The 24,842-nt window shown below is 43.4% G+C and overlaps 1 protein-coding gene across 50 annotated transcripts in view; it reads right to left on the bottom strand.

The window, feature by feature from the left end:
• Positions 1-24,842, bottom strand: part of Celf2 (CUGBP, Elav-like family member 2) — an 825,373-nt gene that overhangs the window by 26,630 nt on the left and 773,901 nt on the right. For all 50 annotated transcript variants that reach the window (XM_063276301.1, XM_063276302.1, XM_063276304.1 and 47 more), the window contains 1 exon segment: positions 17,444-17,578. In XM_063276301.1, coding sequence (XP_063132371.1) covers positions 17,444-17,578 — 135 coding nt within the window.

Below are 24,842 nucleotides of genomic sequence, written 5' to 3'. Positions count from 1 at the left end.
GACTTGTGCCACAGATTGATGCCTTTTCCTAGATTTCCAGAATGAAAGGACTCCTCTCCTCATTACCATTTTCACTGTGCTTTTGGGAAGAAGGGTGATACTTGGAATGGAGAGGCTGGCAAGATAGCTCATGCACTCATTGGTAATGGCCAGCGCTAGGGCACTGACCTTCATGCAAAAAGATGCCATGATGCTCTTTGGTAAGGCACCGTGTTTTGATAAAGAACACCAAGGTGTTCTCTCTCTGTCCTGGGTAGGCAAAGCTGTGGTTCTAGACAGACTACATCTCAAGAAAGATGTAGGCAGAATGATGTGGGTGGCTCAAGAGAGAGCGTCAATTCCTAGAACCTAGGATACAACAGGCTCCGTGATGAAGACCAACTAAGGATGGAGGTAGAACGGCTGTTGGCTGACACTGAGATGGGGACATTTTCCCATAAAAGTAGAAGACAGAGAAAACTCCAGGAATGTGGCAGCATGAGAAGTATTTGGCCCAAAGTTCCTGGCTCTGAAGATGGAGACTGGGCCCAGGAATAAAGTCAGATCAGTGGCCAGAAGATAGAAAAAGGAATGCTCGAGCTCCTTTTTGAAGGAATGTGGCTGGCTGAACTCTGATGTCAGCCCAGTGACTGTGCTGGGTTCTTTTTCTGTAGAACTTTAAGATGCTGTGGAAGCACCTACACTGTGGTAAGCAGTGATAGGGAACTTACTATGGTGGCATCTAATACTTTCTGAGTGCACAACAGGTGCTAGGCACGGAGAATGGTGGAACCGGTTACAGGCAGCTCACTAACGAGAGTCGACACTGTGCTGACACTTAACTCAGAGCCTATGCTGGGCTTTGGCTGTCTTCATGGCTACTGCAGAGATGGAGGCAACACACTTGCTTGTGTTCCTAGATCTACCTTTAATGTTTCTGCCTCTGTTGCTTCCAATCTAGGATACCAGGGAATATCAATTTAACTGAGGCTTAGCATTAATTCCCAAAGAAGAAGTAATAGGATTTATTTCTGGGAGTGGGCATGATAATCAGATGAGGTGGCACTGGTGTTTGCTACATGGCAAGGGTGAAATTGCTGGGAAACTTTTGGCCATTCTGTCTTGAAGAGAAATTGACCACCACTGCATCACTCAGCAGCATTTGAAGATCCACTGCTTCTGCACCCTTTGGTGACTGGTTAAACAGAGACAAACTCTGTAGCTTTTACTGCTAACCTAGTCACCCAGAAACGCGCCATCCCCAAAACTCTGTGTGTGTGTGTGTGTGTGTGTGTGTGTGTGTGTGTGTGTGTGTAGCTTTGAGAACATTCAGGAAAATGATCAGATACAAAAAAAGTTAAGGAAGGAGAAAGTTTAAAATGTAATATTTAGTTCACAAAGAGAAAACCAAGGGATGAATCAGTCTTAGGTCCTGGCATCAAAAAAGTATTCTTTGTAGTTTGAGAGATCAAAATTAGATTCAGTGGATGGAAATTACAAAGTGATAGATTTCAGGTTAATATGAAGGAGACACATCTGAAAATAGATGTCTTCTAAAGGGAGTGGAGCCATCCCAGAGATATGTTGCTCTTTCTTGTAAAAATATGAATGCAGAGATCTAAATAATCACGTACAAAGGGTTTGCTGCAAACCTGAAGATAGCCTTTGTGGCCTCAGACATCCCTTCGCTCAGCTTTAAGAAGCTTTTCACTTTTTACTAGTTCTAGACATGGCTTCCATCTACAAAATGAGCACTGCAATGAGGCAGAATTCTCACAGTTCAAGGCCCAACTTCTGGAGAGCTCTCCATTTTACTTTATAATATAAATGCAGATGGGAGAGGCTCAGCTCTCTATAGACACTGAGGATCAAAGGTATCTATGTGGTTTTATGACTCTCCATGCTTGCCCTATTTGGAATTTCAGTCTTCTGACCAAGGGATATTTACTAGCACATGTCTCTCCAATTCCAAATCAACAACCACAAAGGCCAGATTTGTGTGGTGTAAACCCAGAAGCCAGTGATGCTAGGTGCTATGTGGGCTATCTGGGCGATCTCCTCAGAGCTGCTCTGGTGGTTTTGGAAACAGATAGCTCTGAGCATATGCACTTAGTTATAAAGGCTTTGTTTGCTTTAAGAGGCAGTTAGGACTTCCCACATCAGAATCAGCATTTAGCCCATTTTGGGTTTATTAAATCCACTAAAAATGCTATGATTGTGGGGGAGGGGCTCTCAGAAATCTTTTGCATGAATGATTGGGAAACATTTGTCTCAGGGATGTCTGATGTAGTTCTATCAATTTGCTGTAGAACTGGTTTTATATACAATTTAGTTTAAGTCATATGAAAATGAAGGTTTAGTAGAAGAAGTCAGGTTTGGCTTATGAAAGGAAAGAAAAACAATTGGGAGTCAGGGAAAAATGAGAGCTAAAACAACTGTAATAGGTGTGGTTTTGTTCCGTGTATTAAAAAATCCTAATAGAAGGCAAGCATATTAAAGAATAGAGATTTATGCCTGTTTTAATTTCCTAGAACCATAGGATAATGATACACAGTAGGTACTAGGTGCTTCTAAATGAATGGAGGCTGAGGCAGGGGGATCAGATGTCTGCATAGTTTTCTTCCAGCAAAGCTGATCTGCACTTCTTAGCAAGGGCACGGGTTTCTCTTTGGGTTAGAGCCTTACTGAAGGGCCCTAATGACTCAGAGGAGGTGGTGATTTAGGTGAAGACTTACCAGACTCTTTCTTTCTGTTATATGTCAAATAAAGTAAAGGTATTTCAAAATAAAACTGGTGAGGCAGATGCTGCCTTTGTGTCACCAGAATAGGGACAGAGACACTTTCATTCTTCTGACATGAAGAGGACATGGGTACATGTCTGCTCTCAGTACAAGTGGCCACTCATACGCATAAGCAGGAGACGGGAGGCCCAGATACAGGGCCATTCTGTGACTTCACTTGCCCTGAGATCCATTGCAAACCCCAAAAGCTTTCCTGTTGCTTGCTTATATTCTACAGAAGGTGTATAGATAGTGAAGAGCATTCCTGCTGGGGGAAGGCTGACTGCTGACAGCTAGGAATGGTCTGTAGTTAATCCTTCTCAAGACTCAGATATGCCATGGAAGGCAGAGAAAGTGCATTAGGGGTTGGTTCACTTTCACACTGGCCACCTCTTTACTGAAGAGTTTCTCTTCTTTAAGACATTCCCTTTACCTGTGTATCTGCAGGCCATATCTAGCACAACTCTACAGAACGCTCACAGGAAAAACCAGATTTTCTTATATTGACCCTCTTCCCTCCATTTTCCAGGCAGCAAGTTTTCTGCTAAGCTACACAAAACAACAGTAGCAGAAAAGAGCAAGATTGCCGTCCATGCATTCATTAACCACTCTCTACAAAATAATTAGATTGTGAAAGCAGTGTCTTTGTGGCTTAGAAAAGAAAACAATTGTAAACAAAGAGAAAATATCTACTAAACGTAAGATCCTGAAGCCTGTGGTTGCTGTCTTGTCTCTGAGCAGCTTGGACGCTGTATTCCAACAGTGTGAACTGCAGAGTAATTATGCAATGACATAGGCACTGCCATTATTAGCTAATCACAACCTGGGGCATTAATGAATACAGCGTCTCTTCTCCTGGGGGCCTAATTATTCTCCAATAACCATACTTCTTATTTTAACTTATTTCTGAAAAGATTTTTGGGAGGGAGAGGGGGGAGGGGGAAGGGGTGTTGGGTAGAAAAGGAGAGTGTGCTAGACAACAGCATAAAAGGTTTCGAGTTGGTGTCCTCTCATTACTTGACAGTCCGTGGTGGCCTGTGTTTTACCCCAGGTACACTGGCAACACCTTTCACAGACCACTTGGTGCAGCACCGGGACCTAGAAGGGTCCTCTGGAAGGCCAGAGGGAGAAAAATTCTGTCTCAGCATTAGATTCTGACTTGAAATTATTTTTTTTTCTTTTTTCTTTTTTTCGGAGCTGGGGACCGAACCCAGGGCCTTGCACTCGCTAGGCAAGCGCTCTACCGCTGAGCTAAATCCCCAACCCCTTGAAATTATTTTTGAAAGTTTTTATTCAAGAGCCAGAGTTTTGGGAGAAGCCAATGTGGACAGACACCGTACTTTTAACATACTAAGTTGTCTTATGACTTCATCACATTAATTCTCATTTCCAAATGCCTTTTGGAACTCTCACTAGTTTATTTGAAAGAAATTTATCATAGTAACTGTCAACAAGCCAGGTGTTACTTTTGGTATCTTTTCCTTTTTTTTTTTTTCTTTTTTTTTTTCGGAGCTGGGGACCGAACCCAGGGCCTTGCGCTCTTGGTATCTTTTCCTTTTCCAGTCCCATGAAGACATACTTAAGAAGGAAAATGGCCTCTGAGAGCTAGGGTTTGAAAGTCATTTTATATAGTTTTACCTCATACGGATCTGCTAAGAATGGAGTAGAAAAAAGAAGAGATCACTGACACTTAAATAATATTTTGTTCATGAAGTATAAAAATAAAAGTACTAAGTCAGTTGCGGTGGGGCATACCACATGCCAACAACTGGGAAGCAGGGACAGGCCGGGGAAGGGGCAGGGGCAGGGGCAGGGACAGGGGCAGGGCAGATGCTGTGGGATCATTGTGAGTTCAAGGCCAGCCTGGTATAAAAATAGTGTTCTAAGCCAGCCAGAGATACTTAGTGAGATCCTGTCTTTAACAGAGTACATTACCCTACTCAGTTGCCCCCAGACACACATGTGCTTTTACAAATGGTCACAGATATAGACTGAAAATGACAGTAGTTACTGACAGGGTGAGAAGACAGAAATACTCTTGCTCTCAAATCTTTCATAGTGCAGAAGTAACTGTCTTAAAACCTGTTGGTAAACACTCTCCCCTCAGACAAACTATCCTTTAGCCTCTGACTCCTTGTCAGGATTATGAAAGAGGTGTCTGAAGAGGTGACCATGAAGACTTGTGTGCTTATAAACTAAGATATGCTGGCTGTGGCCCCTGGAACAACAGTGTGTGGAGAGAAGGCCCTGCCATCTGCTTTGCTGACGACCTGCCTAATGTCTGGCCTTCCTGTGGTGGAAAGGGACATTGCTATGATACAGATTTTCCTTTGGATAACAGAACCCCAAAAGTTCATGTCATATTACCCTCCATTTGGAAAAAGTTGTGGGCTTATCAGTATCAGAATGCATATCAGCAAGTGGCCAGCAGTGTGTTGCCTGGACCAAAAAACCAAAACCAAAACCAAAACCCAACCCAACCCAAACCAAGCCAAACCAAAACCAAAACTCTGGCTAGGCCTCAGTGCCTGGCCCTTGAAAATAGACGGCCCCCAGACACAGACGTCTCGCCCTATTTAGCCCAGACACAGATGTCTCACCCTATTTAGCCCAGTAGCACTGTTCTGTCTTTGGTCAGGAGAGCTTAGTCTTCCAGCCTTGCATTTTAGGCACTGTGGGACATTTTCTGTCAGTGAGGCACTGAAGCACAAAAGGGAACAGTGAGAAAGTCACACTAGCATTTCTAGTCACATTCTAGCACTTTTAGGAAGCCTGCGAGTGTTTGACTTCTTTAGCTCTTCAGGAAGAGCGGTGTGTGCAAACACATGTATGTACGATATCAATGTGCGTATGTGTGTATGACCCAGGTATAGCATACCTCGGTCTCTCAATGAGGACAGTGAAACGACTGCTTCTTACGAGTGAGGAAATTAATGATTAGCTCCACTGACTCTTCTCAGGGTGTCTGCGATCTGTATAATGACACGGGTGCTTTTTCTGCATTGTAGTTTTTACAGTTTGTTACACTTCCACCCTGACTAGGAATCTTTCTTGTTTCTAGACCTAGACACTTAGGACTTCACCTATATGTGAGATAAGTACTTTTCTGCCTCAACTTCTGGTATGTTCCCAATTCTGCTGAGTTTTCCTTCATTTCTCAGAAGCTCTTTTTAATCCATGGTTAGCAGATTCATTTAACAAGACTAGCACAGTTATCGCTGTCAGATCGCTGGGGTAAATGAGTCCAGTTTACACAGTCGATGCGTTATCCTCCCTCCCACGTTCTGCAGTACTGGAACTTTACAGAAGGCTAAGCACTAAGCTCAGCTCTATCTCACGACAGGGTCTCACTAGGGTGTCTAGGCTGCCTTAAACTTGTGATCCTTCTGCCTCAGCTTCCCAGGTGGCTGAGATGTCCTGGCCTATGCCAACAGGCTGGCTATGGATGCCCCCCTCCCCCAATACTTATCACTTTGGAAAGCATACAAGCAGAAAGGGGGATGGATTCCTAGTACCTAGTCCCTAAACATAGGCTTTGGAAGTAGATCTAAAACTGGGAAAGGCATTTGTAAGATGCTAACAGGTGGACAAATCAAGGCAGTCTCTCCAATGCACTTGGCTGGGGCTGATGTACTGAGCCAGTGAGCCCAGGTTCTGTGGGTCTCCCCTGAGGGCTTCCAAGAGTAAGTCCTAGTTAGCTGGGTTGAAAGCGCTGGGCAGAATGGCCAGGCTAACATCTAATCTTTGGAAAGACATCTTGGTTGGAAAGCTGTATGTGTATCAGCTCTTTGTTTTAAGGTTGCAATTCACCTATTCTGCACTTGTTTGATGGCCTGCCTTTCACTTGTGCACTTAGGTGCCTGGGAGAGAGGCAAAGGCTGGGGACTGTTATCAGAGAGGTTCATCTGTGAGGGCAACACAGGTCCAGGGAGTGTTCTGTGACCGGCACTGCCGTCCCATCCTAGTCCTTCAGCTCCACACTTACCTCTTCTTTTGTTCTGGATTCTTTCCTTCAGTCTAGAAAAATATTTATGGCTTGTCCATCTTAAGAACCATTTTCCTAGCAATGATGCAATTTTTGAAACCCCTCCCCGCCGTGTGTGTGTATGTGTGTGTGTGTGTGTGGGGGGGGGGGGGTTTGGGTATGCATATGTGAGTTAACTCATATCCTCTCTTAGAGAAATATGTGCTTTTAAATGCTTAGCCATGTCTCCACATCCCATGAAAACACTGTCTGCAATTCTAGTCTTTAGCTGTCTTTTCTCTGCCCACAGAGTTGACGTCTACTAGTGTAGATAGATGACTATTCCGTAGAGAGGCAACCACAGCATCACTCTGCTGCTCTTACCTGTTCCAATCTGTGTGGGTTTTTTTTTTTTTTGAGAACTTCTTTCTACCTCTTGCTCTATCTGTCTCTCCCACAAGTACAGAAACTAAGGATTTATACACGGTCCTCTATTTCCTTGTAGATGCTACTATAATGACTTAGGTTAAGTTTGTGCCCACAGTTTTGTTCCTGTAGCTGATCTTCAGGTCACTCTTCAGCTGTGAGGATGAGCTAGTCAACCTGTTGACATATCCCAGCAAGGCTCAGTTTATCATTTCATAGGCTTCCTTCCCCTTACGCACCTCTCTCCACCACAGGTACCACCCTACTGCTCACCCAAACTGCACAAGCTGGGCTCATCTCTCATCCTTCTTTTGTTCTTCTTCACATCAAACTGGTACCTAGGTAATGACTGGGTCCTTAGGGCTGAAGTCCATGGATGTCTCTAAGCTTTAGATCTCAGAGTCCCCATGGTTGCCACTTTCTGTAAATCTCACACTGATTTTCTGATCAGATCATTTTACCTACATGTTCACATTTGACACGTCTTTCATTCTATTTCTAACCTGCAAAAAAATCCCACTAATTCTTAAGATTTTGGCTTAAATATCTACATATATTTAAAATATAACTAAAACCAATAGTTACAAATGCAGTAGTGTTCTAGGGAGACGGTCTCTCTTCAAGATTCTCATTCCCCAGGACATACCTTCCTGCTACCGACCCGTGCTTTACCTGTCTGAGTGCTCTCTCCAGTCTTACATGGAGCAGTCTGCTTATTTTTCTACGTGTCTCTGGTACATAACTTAAGGAGTTTATGAGTACTCCACACCTACAAGGAAAGCTCCTTTTAGTTTTTCCTTAGAAGTCTCTGCTTGTCTGGTATGAGTGAAGTTCTTGATTGAACTCCTACTCAATAAACGAAAGGCCAACACTGACTTCAGGTGACTCAGCAGAACTTAGTTAGGTTATGGCTGCTCAGTGACAGGCAGAGTACCTGCCTAGCATGTGTGAAGCCATTGGTCCACAAAGTCCTTCAAGCGTCACACTAGGTCAGAGTATTCTATGGACACACGCATGGAGTCATGGCTCCCATCTATTATGGACACAACTAGGTGATTAATACTCAATCCTCTGCCCGCATGCTAGCAAGGCTGCATGGCATTTCACAGCAACAGAGAAGACTCTGCAGACTGAAAACCTCACTCGGTTAAGGCTGTGATGGACAGAAGGCACACCCCTGAATTAATGCAAACCCACAAGAAGACTGGGCACGGATCCGCTGTACAGTGGCAGGGACTGTGGAGACTGATAACCAACACTGTGTCGCTGACACTTATCCAGGGACACTAAGAACTAAGGTCAAGAACAAGGAGCTAGTCAGTCTGTAAATAGTTTTTCTTTTTAAACAATGAGCCCCAAGTAACAACACACTAAGCATCTAGCAGAGAAAGTATCACAGGGACTGCTTCTCCTGAGAATGGCAGCCCCAAAGCAGAGTACAGGGCACAGCACAGGTGGAATGTACTTGGCCTCAGTCTGAGTATGGCTCCGTGGTGAGCCATAAACAGTTCTATTTCCTTGGCTCTTCAGCTTCACTAAGCTTACATTAGTTCAAGCTAGTAAGAGACTCAGGTCTGCTCTGGGTTAGGAGTGACACGTAAAGTACTGGCAGCCCAGCTCCCGTGCCCAAGTCCCTCTGCTGGCAGGAACCAGACACTCTGGTAGCTGAAGATGTCAATGCATAGAAAACTAGTTGTGCTTCTGACACATCAGAATCATTTCCTTTAAGGACTATTATTTTAAATGTGTGTGTTTTCCTTGCATATATGTCTGTGTACCACATGTGTACCTGGTGTCTATGGAGGCCAGAAGAGGGTGTGAGAGTCCCTGGAGCTGGAGTTTCAGATTGCTGTGAGTTGCCATAGGGTGCTAAGAATTGACCTTGGAAGAGCAGTGTTCTTAAGCACTGAGAGGACTCTCCTTCGTCAACTCACCATTCTTGATAGACATGTGGGTGTAAGGAGTTCCATATTTTAACAAGGTCTGTTGGAGAAATACTTGCATGCTGACCCTCACTTACAGTGGCTGATCCCTGCTGAAGAGAGAAACTCTCCCTAGAAGACCAGTGTATTTACAACTATTTGGCTTTCAAATCTCAGATTTTAGTTGAACAAAACCAAAACATCCTTGGTTATCATGTAATGCTTCAATTGGGAAGCAACCAAGCAGGAGTGCGGGCAGACGCTCCCAGGGCACAATCCTCATACTTTCTGGTTTTCTTTCTTTGTCAAATCCACAAATAATGACAAAATCTAGCCAGAGCTCCTGGTTACACTGAATACATAGACAAACATACAGCTTAAAGAGGTAAGAAAAGCTAGACAGGGTTCTTTCCTCATTTCTCTCCAACTCGAAACTTTAGTATGAGGTATAAAAATGTGATGTAAAGTTTTTTTTACAAGTGCAAAAATTATAATTTATCTTAGAGGCAGCTTAAGTTATTTTACTATGGGAAGTCTTATTAAAAAATTGTTCTCAAAAAACTAGCAGTAACATGAGAAAGGACTTTTGTCAGCTTTATCTACCAGTGTGTTAAGTACTAAAAGAATTCCAGATGCGAGGCTAGTAGTTTAGAGTACTTGTTCTTGAGAGAACCCAGGTTTGACTTCTGGTACCACAAACCATCCATCACTCCAACTGTGTGCACATGCACACATACAGGCAGAATGTTCATACACATAATGTAAGTAAAGGGGAACAGGAATTCCAGTTCACAAGAGATCCTCAGCTGAATGAACACCATACCAGGAGATTATAATTATTTCAGTGTCATTTTACTTATAGAAGCTCACATGGAATTCTTGATTCCAATAAGTGACATAATGTCAGGACCAAGAATAGGGGTGGAAAACTTTTTTAAAAAGTAGCTCAAAACTGTTGAAATTGACAGAAATGAGGAAGTACAACTTAGAAGAAGTGAGACGAGGAGTGAATGTCAATCTTTTCTGTAATAAAAAGGATGTGAGGGTTCTTGACTGATTCAGCCCCACAAATAAAGAGCTTGTTTGACTGTTTTGATTCTGCTTAATCAAAACACATACAAAAATAGCCAATAGAGGGGTGAATTGATTGCCTTGAGATTCGTTTCCCTTTTGCAATGATAAACAATGAAAAATGGTGCGAGGGAAAGAAGGGGAAGGCATGAACCTGAGGTATTTACTCCTATGAGTATGGTTCCTGAACTAATAGAATGGCCCATATTTTATAAGTACATTATAAGTAAAAAGTACTCTAAGCTAAATGGGTCTCATTTTATCTATGCAATGTGGGTATTCCATTGCAGTATGCAATTAGCAATACACACACAATTAACAGATGCTTGCTAAGGAAGATTTATGCCATTTTTCAAACGTCTATCTTTGAGTAGGTGGTTCTGAAAATGAGGCGCTTTTGATCAACGATGATTCCTTATTTTGTAGTATGAAATAAGAACATTCTGAAAGCCACACTTTGTAAGAATCTTGTAATAAAAAGACTAAACCACCCTATATAACTTTGCTGTCAACATTGACTCTTAGTTTCCTCAGAAGTGAGTATCCTCATGTAAAATACAGCTATGGCACCTCAGGAACTAAACCTTAGTTGACCTTGTCAGCATCACTAACCAGTTCGGGTGTCTCCTTAGAGATGCCTGCACTGTACTAGACTAGAACGGATGGCTCTTACACAGCATAAAAATCAAAACATTAGAAAAAAATACCCTAGGCAGAAGCAGGCAGATCTCTGAGTTTGAGGCCAGCCGGGTCACAGACTGAATTCCAGGACAGCCAGGGCAGAGAAGCCCTATTTTGAAAAACAAAAACCACAAAACAGAAAACAACCAAAACCCAAAACTAAACAAAACCAAAAAGAAAGAAAGAGAGAGAAAGAGAAAGAGAAAAAGGAACAAAGAAGCCAAGCCTTTGGAAGCTAGTGTGATGTTTCAAATGCAAGGGGGAATTCTGAACAAAAACTTTCTACTTTGAAAGTGTATTCATATCTGGAGTAATGGTTCTCAACTTGTGGGTGGAGACCCCATTGAGGTTGCATATCAAATATTCTGCATATCAAATATTTACACTATGATTCACAAAGTAGCAAAATTATAGTTATGAAGTAGCAAGAAAATAGTTTTCTGGTTGGGTCACCCAGTGTGAGGAGCTGTATTATAGGGCACAGCGTAGGGAGGTTGAGGGCCACTGACTAGAGGTGATTCAGGGCAAATACATGTTCAAATGACTCTTCCAGAGACTACAGGATGTGCGTTCCAGTGGATCACAGGATGCTTAGCTCCTGTAGACGCTTCTCTCCACCTCTCTGCCTTCAAGGAGCTCCTTCCTGGAAGGTCCCTAAGAAGGAGCTGTTATTGACGTTGACTAGACTTAAGTCAAGCGTGTATGTACAGTGATAACCAAACTCCATGGAAGACTTAATTGATGAGGAAGACATGTGGACTGATTATCAAAATGTAAGTACTGAGATATTTAAAACAACATTTAGCTTTGCTGCAGTTTAATTTATACAAGTAGTAAAAGAGCCATTTTTAAGCTGGCCTGGTGGTGACACCTTTAATCCCAGCAGCCAGGAGGCAGAGTCTGGTAGATCTATGGGAGTTCAAGGCCAGCCAGGGTAATACGAGACCTTGTCTCAACAACACAAGTCAAAAGTCAGCTCTACACCTACAGGCCATGTCAGGATCAAGCACCGCTTTAGCAGAAGACACTAAGAGTTTCCCAAGAAGGAGCCAAGGGAGGAATGCTGAGATTCTAGGACAGCAGACTCAAGAGGAAAGGAGGGGCACGTGATGAAAACCGACGCCCCTGGGACAGGGAAGGAAAGAGCAACAGGGCAAGACCCGGGATGGCACACTCGGGAGGTTGTTCACAGCCTAGATCACACTGCGCCAGATTTACACTTCTCAACAGGACGGAGGAGGGAAGGTGCACTTGGGCCTGTGCAGTAATCGAGGAGGTGAAAGCGAGAGTCTCTGTGAGGCTAGTGTCAGCTGGGAGAGATGGCATTTGCAGGGTGGACCTAGCGGGCTGACGACTGAGGAGGTATGATGCTGCCTCTGCGGCAGGATGGGGACTCAGCCACTGCATCCTATGGGACTGCCCAGAGAAGGAAGGCCACAGGAAGAACAGGTCAGGGGGACGCTTAGTCTTGGACTTCCTGAAGCTCAGGCATCTCTAGTGGCTTCAGATAGCATCTCTGAGTGTCTTTTCTATCACTGCTCTGGACCTTGGCTTGGGGGCAATGTAGGCCCTAACACACTTTTTAATACACGGTCTTACACACGCTGAAAGGCTCGTAAATGTGGCTCGGAGATCTGTGAATCACCATTTTTCTGGTGATGCAGACACAGACACGTTTAGGATAACAAATTCTCCTACAAACTGAAAGGCTGCAGGATAACCTCTAGGGACAGACTGACGTTCTGTCTTGTTCTATATAATCTGCCTGAGTAACACAGATATGAACGGGAACAACACCCACTCCCCAGTCATCTGTATGAGGAGGGCATGATGGGCCTGAGCCCATGAAAACACCTCTCCCCTTCTTTGGCCTTCAGTGTGCCAGCAGGTTACATCAATATTTCCCTGGCACTCGGTCTGCTGCAGTCTTCAAGGAGACTGAAGGCAAGGAGAAAGACTGTTAAGAATTTAAAGGGAAAACTCTTTGAAGAGCCAGCAGTGGGAATAAAGTAATGCTTCCTGGCATTTTAAAATGTCTTATGCTATTGAAAGAAATGATCCATTATCTTGAAGTGTGCACTTGACTGAGTCTGCACTTACAGAAACATTTGGAGAATTTTAAAACATCTTTTAAAAAAAAGAAAGAAGGAACCAGGAGGCTCTGAAATAACATAGTAGACAAGTGCAGTATTGCAGTATTAGGTTTTAGACAGAAAATGCCCAAGTTCCCATATGGTGAAAGTCATGCTCATTTCGGAGCTCTGAACATTACCAGATAAAAACAACTCATCTATAAACACTGCAGGAGACAAGTGTGACTGCCTTTAATACCTAGCTATCTGCTGGACATATAGTTTGTCTCTTTCTACAAAACAAACATGATTCTCAAAAACAGGTTGGAAAGTGGGTAATAAGAAATGACCCAAGGATTTATTAACTAAATAGTAAATAAAGGGAAAATTAGCCTATCAAAATAGAAGAACCGCGATTAAATTAGGTTCCAGAAGACCCAAGAGGAGCTCATAAAAGGAACAATGTGCACTTACCTGCTTTTTATTCTTTCATGATTTAATTTCTAATTTTATACACTACTATCTGATAATTATATGAAACACTTATTCTAACCATGGGCAATTTAAACTATTTTAATTTTTATTCCAAGGCCATGAGACAAAGGAACCTATTTATTGCTTAAGGGGATTTTTTAAAATAAAAATTAAAGCTTAATCTTTCATGTTTTAAAGCCAAGACTATTTAAAATCATTTATAATAATGCTGTAGGGAGACTTTTTCTCAGTATGCAAAATTGAAAAGATAAATTTATAATTATGAAAAAATTAATAGTTTGGGGATTAAATTGTCCCTTTCCTTTGTAGATGAATTTGTCTGGAACTTACGAGACAAATTTAAACATAGGGTAGTTCAAGCCCTGTGTAGGAGTGAGAAGATGAGGCTTCATGTATTCTACAGTATGACTGTTCACGATACAGTGAACTCAATGGACAATCGTTTTGAAATCTGAGCAACATACTAGCCCTGTGGCAGTGTCTAACACTTTACTTTATAACTGATCATCCTGACGAAGAATAGAGGCACAGACGTTACTAATGATTCTAACCATATTTTCTACACCTCTGAAAAAGTCCCTGATGGAAGTTAGGGGCTTTTACTTAAATTAGGGACATTTACTTTTATTTAAATAAAAAAGTTTTTTTTAGTTGCATAGGAAAAATAATCAAAACTTCCATTTTAAATAATTTTTGCTACCACACTTAAAGGTTCTAACGAACCCCTCTGAGCTCTGTGAAGAGCATTCCTTTGCAGGGACAAAGCCCTTCCAGTGATCCTCAGGCAGCATCACCTACTGAAGGGCAGCATGCTGCTTCAGGAAGACAGGGGAGGACTCATTGCTAATTTTGACCACAGCAAGAGAAAGGCAAAAACATCTTCAAATATATTTTCTCTTTGGCTGTAAGAATATGGGATGTTTTCATATTCCTAGGCTGAGCATCCTTCATTTTGAGAAGGTTCAAATAAAATTCATAGCCAGGCATGGTGGCACATGCATTAAATCCAGTGCATAGAAGGGAGAGGCAGGCTGATCTTTGTGAGTTCCAGGCCAGCCAGGGGTATACAGTGAGACCCTGTCTGAAAAACCCAAATATACAACCCCAAATAAAGAATTCATGATTTTCAAAATACTTGATGAAATGGTATTATAGTTGGTACCTGACATGTCTCCTACAGACTCATATGTTGAAAGGTTATCCCCTAGCTAGTGGCATAATTTTGTAAACTTCTGGAGTTGGGACCTTCCTAGAGGAAGTAGGTCACTAGTGCATGTTTTTAGAAGCTGTATCTTACCCTGGTCACTTCCTATATTTTGTTTTTACTTCCTGTTGCCATTAGACAACTAGTCTTTTCAGCCACACTCTCACTGATAGCGGCGTTCCTTATGATGGTGGGCTCAGAAACAGTGCCAGACGACTGTGGTCTGAACCCTCTGGATCAGAGGAAGACAAGTTATGTCAGGCATTCATTCTGTCAGACTGATGGGAGAGCTAACACAAATGGCTTTGGATCCAGTAACATGGGCCTGTCCGTCCACTCGTCTGTCTGTCTTTCTTTTTTTTCTTTCTTTTTCTCCCTTCCTTCCTTCCTTCCTTCCTTCCTTCCTTCCTTCCTTCCTTCCTTCCTTCGAGATGGTGTTTCACTCTTTTCTCTGGATGTCCTGGAAGCCATTTTGTAGCCCAGGCTGGTCTCGGAGAGATGAAACTCACATGGATCTAGCCAACTCTGCTTCAAGTGCTGGGATTAAAGGTGGGAGACACCACACCCAGTTAAGCCTCACTGTCTGTCCCCCACCCCGTTCCCAGGAGCGCTGCTGTCCTTGCTAACTCACTATCACTCCAAACTCCTTCCCCCGGCACTGCATCTGTCCTTTTCTGAAGGACAAGCTTCTTTCACTTCATTCAGGCTTTGGCACAAATGCCACCTTCTGATAGAGGGCTTCCTTCCTTCAGATACTTCACTGTATACATAATTCTGTTTTATCATTATCAACAGCCTTATGTCATCTAAATTCATATTTATTTCTTTATTTTCTGAGGTCTCTTGAAAGACTAGGTATTATTTATTTCTGGTTCAATTGCCATACTTCCTACCCAAAGGCATCGTTTACCATTATATCTATACCTTATAGATACTGCTTACCAAATTATAATATTTTTGCACTTAATATATTTTAAGGAAATCACTGTTGTTTTCATAAGGGAGAAACTAATAATGTTAAGGTTGTTTGTTATGCTTGACATTGTCAGCTCAACAAGGTCTAGAGCCACCTAGGAGACAAACCTTTAACTGTGTGTGTGTGTGTGTGAGGACTTCTCAAGAGATGTTTTACTGAAGGAGCCGATCTAGCCTGCATGTGGAGTGTGATGTTCTGTGGTCTGCAGGGGTCCTAATGAGAAGGAGAATGTGAGCTGAGTGCCAGCATTCATCCCCTGCTTCAGACTGCAGACGCCATGTGACCGGCGTCTTTAGGGCTTGCAGCTATGACTTCCCAATCATGAGACACTTGAACTGTGAGCACAATAAAATTTCATCTGCTTAAGATGTCTTTGTCAGAATAAGAAAAGGAGTTAGTATAGGGTCACTCAAGAATTTATTAAAGCTCTGAGTTCATTTCTTGAAAATACTGTCAAAGGTTGACTTTTCAAGTCTCTGCTAAGACCAAGATGGCCAGAAGAATCTCCACCCAGAAGAATGCCTGGGTGAAGGACCGGTACTGGTGGTATCTCTCTCTGTCTGGGTCCTGGCTATAATTAGCCCCTACACCGAGTATGCTGGCATGATCAACCGGGCCACGCCCTACTAGCTGCCTGTGGAAGATGCCTGATGTGCCTGGCCACCCCAGGAGCCTCTGGGCCCATGCATGGAACGGCTGAAGGACCTGTGACTGCTCCTGCTGATGAAAGAGGCCCCTTCCTGTTGCTATCCAGTAAAAATGTGAAAACAGATCCCCCACCCCCAAAGCTGATTCTTCAGAAATGTCATTTATTCCAAAAAGTAAAGCCCACCTAGAGTAATGGTGTATTTTCATAACCCTTGAAAGAATTAAATCTCCATATTTATGGTCTGTTGTCTAGAGATTTTAGCACATTAGGGATAAATTCAGACGATTTTCATAAACACTGCTTGGGTTTCTTCTTTCTAGATAAACAATGTTTAATAAAGATCCAAGGGCTGTTTTCCCCTCAGTTCTACAGGTCTGAGGAGCATGTTTTACTGCTCCTGAAGCCAGACTTCTTGAGACAGCTGTCAGGGATATGCCGGAGCTTCACTTCCTATTTTCATAAGAAAATCCTGCACAATTGCAGTAAAGTTCTGTCACAGTAAGTAGCTGATCATCTGGACACAGGTGATGGAGGGTGATGGTTTTAAAGTTAGAAGCAAGATTGTTCAAGCACACTCCCTCAGAGGTTACAGAGAAGGAAGCCAATAAATCATTCTGTTTCATTTTTAAAAATAAAGAAAACAGTTCATGGTAAGCAACCATGTTAGGTCTTTCTTGGTCAAAAAAGGAAAACTGTTACTAGCTCTCGAATAAGACCAACAAACTTTATAAGGGGAAAAAAAAGATATGCAATTACACAACCCAGAATGTGACCATAAATAACCACACAATGGCCTGTACTACACCATGAATCTTAAACTCAAAGGTGCAGGGTAGAGTTGGTGTGAAAGTCAACACTGAAGAGATCAGAGTTGAGAACCAGTAGAAAACTCTTAAACTTTGTTCCCATTTAAGAGAATAGGACACAAAGCAGAGTATGAGACTAAAGGTTGCGGTAGTAATACCTAAGCATCAGAAGAATGAAAGGAAACGCTCATAAAAGTGAAGTGACTACGTTTTTTCATTGAAAACTTGTCTCATTTTACCCTTGGGAAAGAAAACACAACCATTCGAGGTTTTCCTGAGAGAGCAGGGACTGTAGGCCAGAGATCTTGTGCAGCTTTCCTGACTCTGTCCTGGAAAATCCAGCCCAACTCCCTGCCTCTGGCACGTAAGCCATGCGTGCACATGTGCCCTGCGATGGAGAGTAAGGCTTCCCACTCACCGGGACTTGTGAGGGCCCCCAGGGCACTGCTTGTGCTGGAGAGAGGGTTTGCATTGGTGCTGGTGGCTGAGGTTTGGGCGGCAGCTGCAGCTGCAGCCAGCGTTGCCAGATTCTGTAACTGTAAAGCATTCATGCCTGTAGAGGAAAGCAAAAAGTAATATTAGCCAGAGGCCCACATTTTCCAGTTTCTAAACTGTAATTGAGAGTGTGCACGCACACACACACACACACACACACACACACACACACACACACACACACACACACACACACACCCCTAAACCCTTGCACTTGATCCTGTGATTTGCTGATCAGAACTGGGTCAGGGATATGAATCATTATGTCTTGAGTAGGAACTGGGTTCTGTTTCTCAAAGGAAACCTATTTTGAGTTTTAATGCTATCATCTTCTACTACTAGAGATGGAGTAGTAAGAAGGGTACCTGTACTGTATCCAGTACTTTTGAGTCGACAGCTCAATGGGGGCATTCTAACTCGGGCTGTCTTCCCTCAGGGCTGTAGAGGTAGTTATGGAAGAGAGAATTCTGTACTGACCTGCCAGGGTAATGGGAACTTACTGTCATGAGGACAGTGAGGTGTGGGCACAGGTGGCTGCAGGACAAATGTTGGGTAAACTCCGTGTCCCCTAATCTTACAGGTGTACAGATATTACAGAGGAATTGGAGTTCACTGCTCTGAAGTTCCTGCTCTGAAACTGAACTGACGCAGGTTCTAATCTTAGCTCTGTCATTTCCTAGATATGTAGATGCAGGCAATGACTTAGCCTCTTTGTTTCTTGGTGGCCAGGCTAAGTGTACCGGGATGCAGGGTGTTGTACAAATAAATATGATGAATGCAAATTACTCTGGCATGACCTACATAAGTACTCCCGAATACTAGTGACTATAGTTCTCTCAAGATTTAGTATCTGCTCTGTAGGAGCTCAATATGGGAGGGGCAGAAACTGGCACCACCCTGAATCACTTTAGCTGTATTTGCATTGATGCCTGAGATCCATCCTCAGGACCACGTGACAGAAGGAGAACGACCTGTGCAAGCCCAGGCTCCATCCATCCATCCTGTTGCTTTTGCTGCTTATTTTTCTCCCCTCATTCCTATTTCCCATACACAGGGTCTCTAAATACCTCAGGTATCTCCCCCATGATTCTCTTCACAGTAAGCAAAGGCAATGTGGTTTCTCTTCTTACACAGAAGAGGTAAACAGTTCTAGGTAGAAAGAGATCGGAGTCAAGCAGTCAGCTTACCTTTACCTTCTTAGGACTCCAGACACTCAGCAGCTATCGACAACTAACCTGACCTGTTTACAAGAGTGGCCTGGAAATGGTGCCCTTGGGTTGGGGGAGGGGAGCGATTTCCAACAACAGTCCTAAGCAGTCAGCTGGCCGGCAGAGGGTGGCCTGGCTGCTGACTTCTAAAAACAACACTGTTCCTCTGTGCTCCTTTGCTTGGCCTCCTGATTTGAAAAGAAGCTCATGAGGGTTTTGCTGTAAAAATACGTTCTCATTATGCCACACATTGCATCCTGCCTTCCTTAAGGAGCTACTGGACTTGCTGGGTTGTGGTAGAAACCAGAACCGCCACCTACTTCTTTGGTGGTGCTGCATAGAAGCAGGATATGGAGTTTGTGAAACCTGGTGATCAAATGTGTTTGGGAGTGCAGCTCTCTTTGTGTCTCTGACAATGGTTGAACAGCAGCTTATCAGAAACACTGTGGTAGTAAGCAGCACTGGGGAGAACATTTCAGTTTCACTTTAGCAAAGTGAAAGTAGAGAAATGGGAGCTGCCTGGCTTTAGTGAGACCCATTCAGACCAAAGAAGGCTGTACTTAACACAGTCCATACTTAAGTGTGACAAGAGCACCTGGACCGTCAGTGATCTTGCAAAGAGTGAGGCCTCCTGCATAGATCCATCTGTCCCTTTTTATGACTAATGGTCCCTCTAATGTTCTAATGATGTGAGCCAATGACATCTACGTCACCAACAGACAGTTGGGCATATAAGCAGTTATAACACTGAAATTAAAACCTATTGCATGCATTTAACAGCAATTCATAATAGACCATTATATAGGCTCAGGCCAGAGGACCTTTCCCAGTTTATCTGACTCTCCCCAAGGGAGAAGCAGAGTATTGGAGTCAGTGTTGCAAGCTTCTTTCTCAGTTGGCCTGGCTGAGTATGTTTAATGGGTTAGCAACATCAGATCCTTGTCTACAGCCTTCTGCCTCATTGCTTCACTCTGACAGCAACTCAGCTTGCATCTAACATAGCCACTTTCAGTGTGTTTCTACAAGCTTCTTCACTTGTTTTTTATCCTTTATAACAAAATACTAAGGTTTCTGAGGACAAAGATTCTACCTTACTCATGTTTAAGTCTACCAAGACAAATAGAGCCAGAGACGCAAAGACAGGACACAGAAGGTGGACCTGGAGTGGGAAAATGAATACATGGTAGGTCACAGATAGACTCGGAATAACAGCACATAATTTTAATAAACTGCTATTAAGAATCCATCTATACAGCCAATCATGCTTTTAGTTGTGCCCATTGCTAGCTCTTTGGTATTTATATCAGTATCAAATGTTTACTGTTTTTCTTCAGTTATTATCTAATTAAATGCACATTTGTTAGAAGTCCTTTTTACCTTACATAGCTTACATACTGACATTCCTTACAGGTCATGGAGCCAAGGTGACAGCAATGAGGCTCTCTCTCTTCCCACTGTCCTTTCCCTGTATGAATTCAGGGTAAGGGTGTGTGACCCTTCCAAAGTGACCTTCCTCATTCCCCTTCATATGTATCACCACCTGAGGCAGTGTCTGCCATTGTCTTCCGTCTTTCCTTGTTGATAACTACAAGGGCAGGTAGAAAGATAGACGCTAGGATACCACTCTGGGGGAACAGCTCAAAGATGTTCAAAGAGCACTACAACACAGACAAGCTACTGGCAAACATAGCCGAGATAACAGCAGAACAGAAAGGCCACTGTAATCCTCAGCATCTGAGTGATTTGAGGAAATGGAAGGGGACAGAGTTGGAGAGAGTCAGGAAGACTCTATATTTACCTACTGGTCCATCCCTCATCCATGTAACTACTCAGTATTTACTAAAGAGCCATATGGGGCAGTCCCTATGCAAGACACTGAGAACAGGTGGGCAATGAGGGAGACTGGGTATAGGCAGAAGGTGTTTGTGTACCACATAAAGCTTATCCTTGTGTTCTCTTGCCAATAACTGCTAATCACCCAAATGGCTGGGCAAAGAGAGAATAGCTTTCACAAGTTGGGGGAAGGAGAAAGAGAGAGGGGAAGGGAGATTTCAGATCTGCCATGAGGAGGAAGGGGAAAAGAGTTCTTGAGAGTTCAGCAGTAGCATGGAAAGCCATAAATTCAAGTACTATTGGGATCTTGGCTGGGAGGTAGCCACATTAGTTTAGGGGATTAAGACAGACTGTCTAGGTACTGAGGTGAAGCTTGAGAAGAAGTCTTGGTCTTTCATTATTGGGAAGTAGTAGGATAAAGAAATATAGCAGCTGTATTAATTTACTGTATACATTCATATAAAATTATATATGAGGGCTTGCATGCACAGGGAGGCTACTGGTCATTGGAGTAGGGAGAAGGCAGTGACCAGAAGAAGTCCTTTTAGTTTACTAGTGTTTAGCGAAAAGCCTACACTCAACCACATATCGCCAAAACCTCTGATGAGATGGAACTGAGAGAGGGGCAGAGGAAAACACTGGTCAGCTGAGGAGTGGGGGTTACTGCCTTTCTCTGAAATGGTGTCTCACTTCCTACTGTAAAATGTAATCATTCGGTATCATGGGGGCAACATGGATAAATCAGCATACCTGATACCTTCCTAGATCTAGGGCCCCTATTCCCAGCCATGGTTCCCACACTCCTGGCTTTTCAGTGTAGACCTGGCAAGACTATCCCATCTTTTACCCTTGACTTCTGTTCCTAGTACCTGGAATGCACAAGATTCTATGTTGGTGACCACAATCACTATTTACCAAAACCAGTGGCCTGGTGAAGAGGATGCAGCTCTGCTCTGGGCGACCTGGATGTAAATGTAAGCTCAGCTTTTCTCACGTCAGCTATCTGGAGAAAACACACTGCTTGTGCCTTGGGATCCCCAACTAGAGTAAAATTAAAACAGAATCTATTTTCTGAGAATCAGTATGTGTAAAGACCAAAGAATGTGACCTTGGATAGAGCCAGATTCAAAAAGTAAGTTTTCTTACTAGCTAGCAACAGCAATATTATCTCCAGTAAAGATGGTGAGGATGAATGAGGGCAAAGCAGGGACCAGCCTGCTTCTATTTGCTTTACATGTGGTCTCAGGAGTCCTAACAGAACCATATGGGATATGCACAACTGCTGCTGAATAGGTCCCAGACAGAGGGAACTGAAGTATGAAGAGGTCAAAACACCATCCCTAGTCCTCAGAAGCCATTTTCTAGGAAATCTGAGAGCATTCTGTGTTTTCTTCTTTATACACTTGTCTCCCTCCTGTCAGTCCAGCCTTTCTGTTTGTCCCCTCTGTCCTCCTGTCCGACAGTCCTACCTAAGGCTGTAATTCCCATTTACTTGACTAAACTGTACCTCACAAGAATTTACAAGGAGCAGGGAGAAAGGAAGGAATGAGTGTACAGTATAAAATTTCAAAAGGAAATATAGCTGTGACACGGAACTTACCTGTTCCTCATGTTTACCTACAGTGGTCTTGTTAACCTCCAATACAATCTAAGACAACTGGAGCTGTCCAGGAAGTAATTTGGCTATTATGACCTAACACAAGTCCTGCTTGGGTAGAAATGTCAGGCCTTAAAAGACGGTACCTGAAATTAGGGGAATCTTGCTTAGAATCAAGTGGACCAGGAACCATTTTATACCCTGAATCAGTTATTTCACTTCTTAATTCAGTCTCTTTTTCACCCATCTTCTCCTGTTCTTTTACTCATGCCAGACACAACAGATCACTGTGGCTTCTTTCTCAATACTAAATCTTTTACATTTTCTTTCTTCCATACAGCTCAAAGTCCATTGATAGGGTTCAGGCAGTTCAGGCAGTCCCTGAACCCCCTTAACTTTATGGGAAAAAAAGTGTTTGTTATATGTGAAACTTTTCCCCAGAAATTTGTATATAACCTTGGACTTAGCAAGATAACTGAAAAAGACCAGGGTCCTGGGAAAAAACAACGGAATGAAATTTCTGCAGATGGGCAGTGATTACATGCTGTGAGAAACCAAGAAGAAACCGGAACTTAGAAGTGGTAGGAAAAGAAAAGGACCCTCTTCCTTAGTATAAGCACACAGGGAAACAGAAGCCAGAGAGCCTGTGTTCTCTGTTCTCACAGGCACAGCTGAAGAGTGGACTCAACAGAGATGGAAGCCAGGCAACGCCCAGGACAGCCCTGAAGCCTGAGAAGGGCCCCTTGATCTCTCCTTGGCTGTGATACCACGGCAGATGAACCGGAGGATGCATGGTCGGTGAGCACAGGACAGCACTTCTCCCTCGACCCGGTCTGACACAGGTCGGACTCTTCTCCTGGCCATCCCTCTCTGCAGCATTCTCCCATCAGTCTGTGGTCTAGATGTTACTGATACCTCATGCTCTTTTTGTGGTGGGTATGATCCTAGGGTGACTGGAAGGGGCTTGGGAAACTTACTGGGCATGGTACTTCCCAACCTTTCACTGACAACAGCATGTCCCTGGTGAAACGGACATCCCGTTTATTATCCCTTCTTCTCAAGGGTCAGATGACTGGTGTAAGGAAAGTAGGTGGGGCAAGCTCACAGAGCTTCAGCCTGCTTCCCGCCCTCACCAGACTTTTCTAGAGCATAGATTACCCTCTGCCTTAAGCTGCTACCTACCCACACATGTTCTGATGTAACTGTAAGATCTCTTCTCCATTTCCTGACTCTGCCTTCCTCTCCTGGGGCCCAAGACAACAGCTAGGGCTTCTCAGGTGGTCTTGGAGTTTTCTGCTCCCAGTCATCTGGAACCCACACTTTGACTTCTCCCTGTGCTGAAGGTGCTCCCTGTCTCTCCTCCTCCTCAGTCCCTGCAGCAGGTTCTTCCCATCCCCACTCAGACTTTCTCTTTCACCATGAAAGGGCACCAGACTGGAAGGCGCCTGTCACCCTTCTTGGAAGCTGGTTCTGGCTTGGCAAACAGCTTTTCTGAGAAGAAAAATGGCCACATTTAACTTGTGCTCAGCTGGGTACCTCTCAAACCAAGGGCAATAAGGTGACTAAACATGCGAGACACTCAAGTTTGAGGAAGTCTAAAAGTGAGCTCCCATGATGGTGGACAAGAGAAGACGTGGGAAAGGAGATTTGGGTTTTCACTCCTCATTTAAAAAGGAAAATCCTCCAAATGAAGAAATTATGTACAAACAGATGCACAGTATTCCTACTTGAAATTTAAGATTAAAAAAATTATTTATAAGGAGAAGGGCATGAAAATTTAATTTAATGTTCACCTTAGGTAATTTTGTGTCTTATTGTTCATGGCAATTACCATAAATCTGCATATCAATAAGTGGGAACAGATGTCAGTTGTTACAAGTGCTTGCCAATCAGGTCTGTTAGAAAGTGACAGATGGGTGGTTATAGAACATTCTCATAAGGCCTATTAGCACATTCACAGGAAGTGTCTGTGGTGTGGGCTGCTGGAGACTCAGGAAGAACACAGGGTCTTTGTGGGCCTATGAGCACACTGCATGCTGGGAGCTGCTCCAACTGGAGCTTCTCAGGCTGCCCAGACACTGGTTTTGCAAACCCTCTTCTCTATTTGTGAAAGACACTCTCAGACCATCTACTCAGAGACTTGGTTTTAAAGTCACAAAAGGAGAAGTGTTTTGTTGTTTTAAGCAACTGTTTCAATTCATAATTTATTATTACTTTCAAAATTTAGAACAGATTTCTAGAAGGCAATTAGTCAGCTTAATCAAATTCAAAGTGAAGCAGTTCCACTCTACTCCTCAGAAGGTAGTTTCTCTTAGACTACAGCTTCGAAGCTGTGATTTATTATGAATTTCTCATTCTAGGGACAGCATTCAGTTTGGCTGGTGCAGAGCTTGCTTACCATGGAGAACCCTGGGCTCTGCACCCAGCAGCACAGAGCTGGTTGCGGTGGGGCACAGCTGCAATCCTAGCTGTTCAGAGGTAGCAGCAGGAGGGCCATGAGTGCAGGGTCACTCTTGGACACACACTGAGGTGGAAACTAGCCTGGGTAAGAACCTGCCTCCACAAAAAGTGGTTAAGAGCACTGGGTGCTCTTCCAGAGGACCTGGGTTCAATTCTCAGCACCCAGGTGGCAGTTCACAAGTGTCTAACTCTAGTTCTAAGGGATCTGACACTCTCACATAGAC

This window comes from Rattus norvegicus, chromosome 17, assembly GCF_036323735.1.
Source record: "Rattus norvegicus strain BN/NHsdMcwi chromosome 17, GRCr8, whole genome shotgun sequence".
Lineage (NCBI taxonomy): Eukaryota > Metazoa > Chordata > Mammalia > Rodentia > Muridae > Rattus > Rattus norvegicus.
This window is presented reverse-complemented; position numbering and strand designations above follow the sequence as displayed.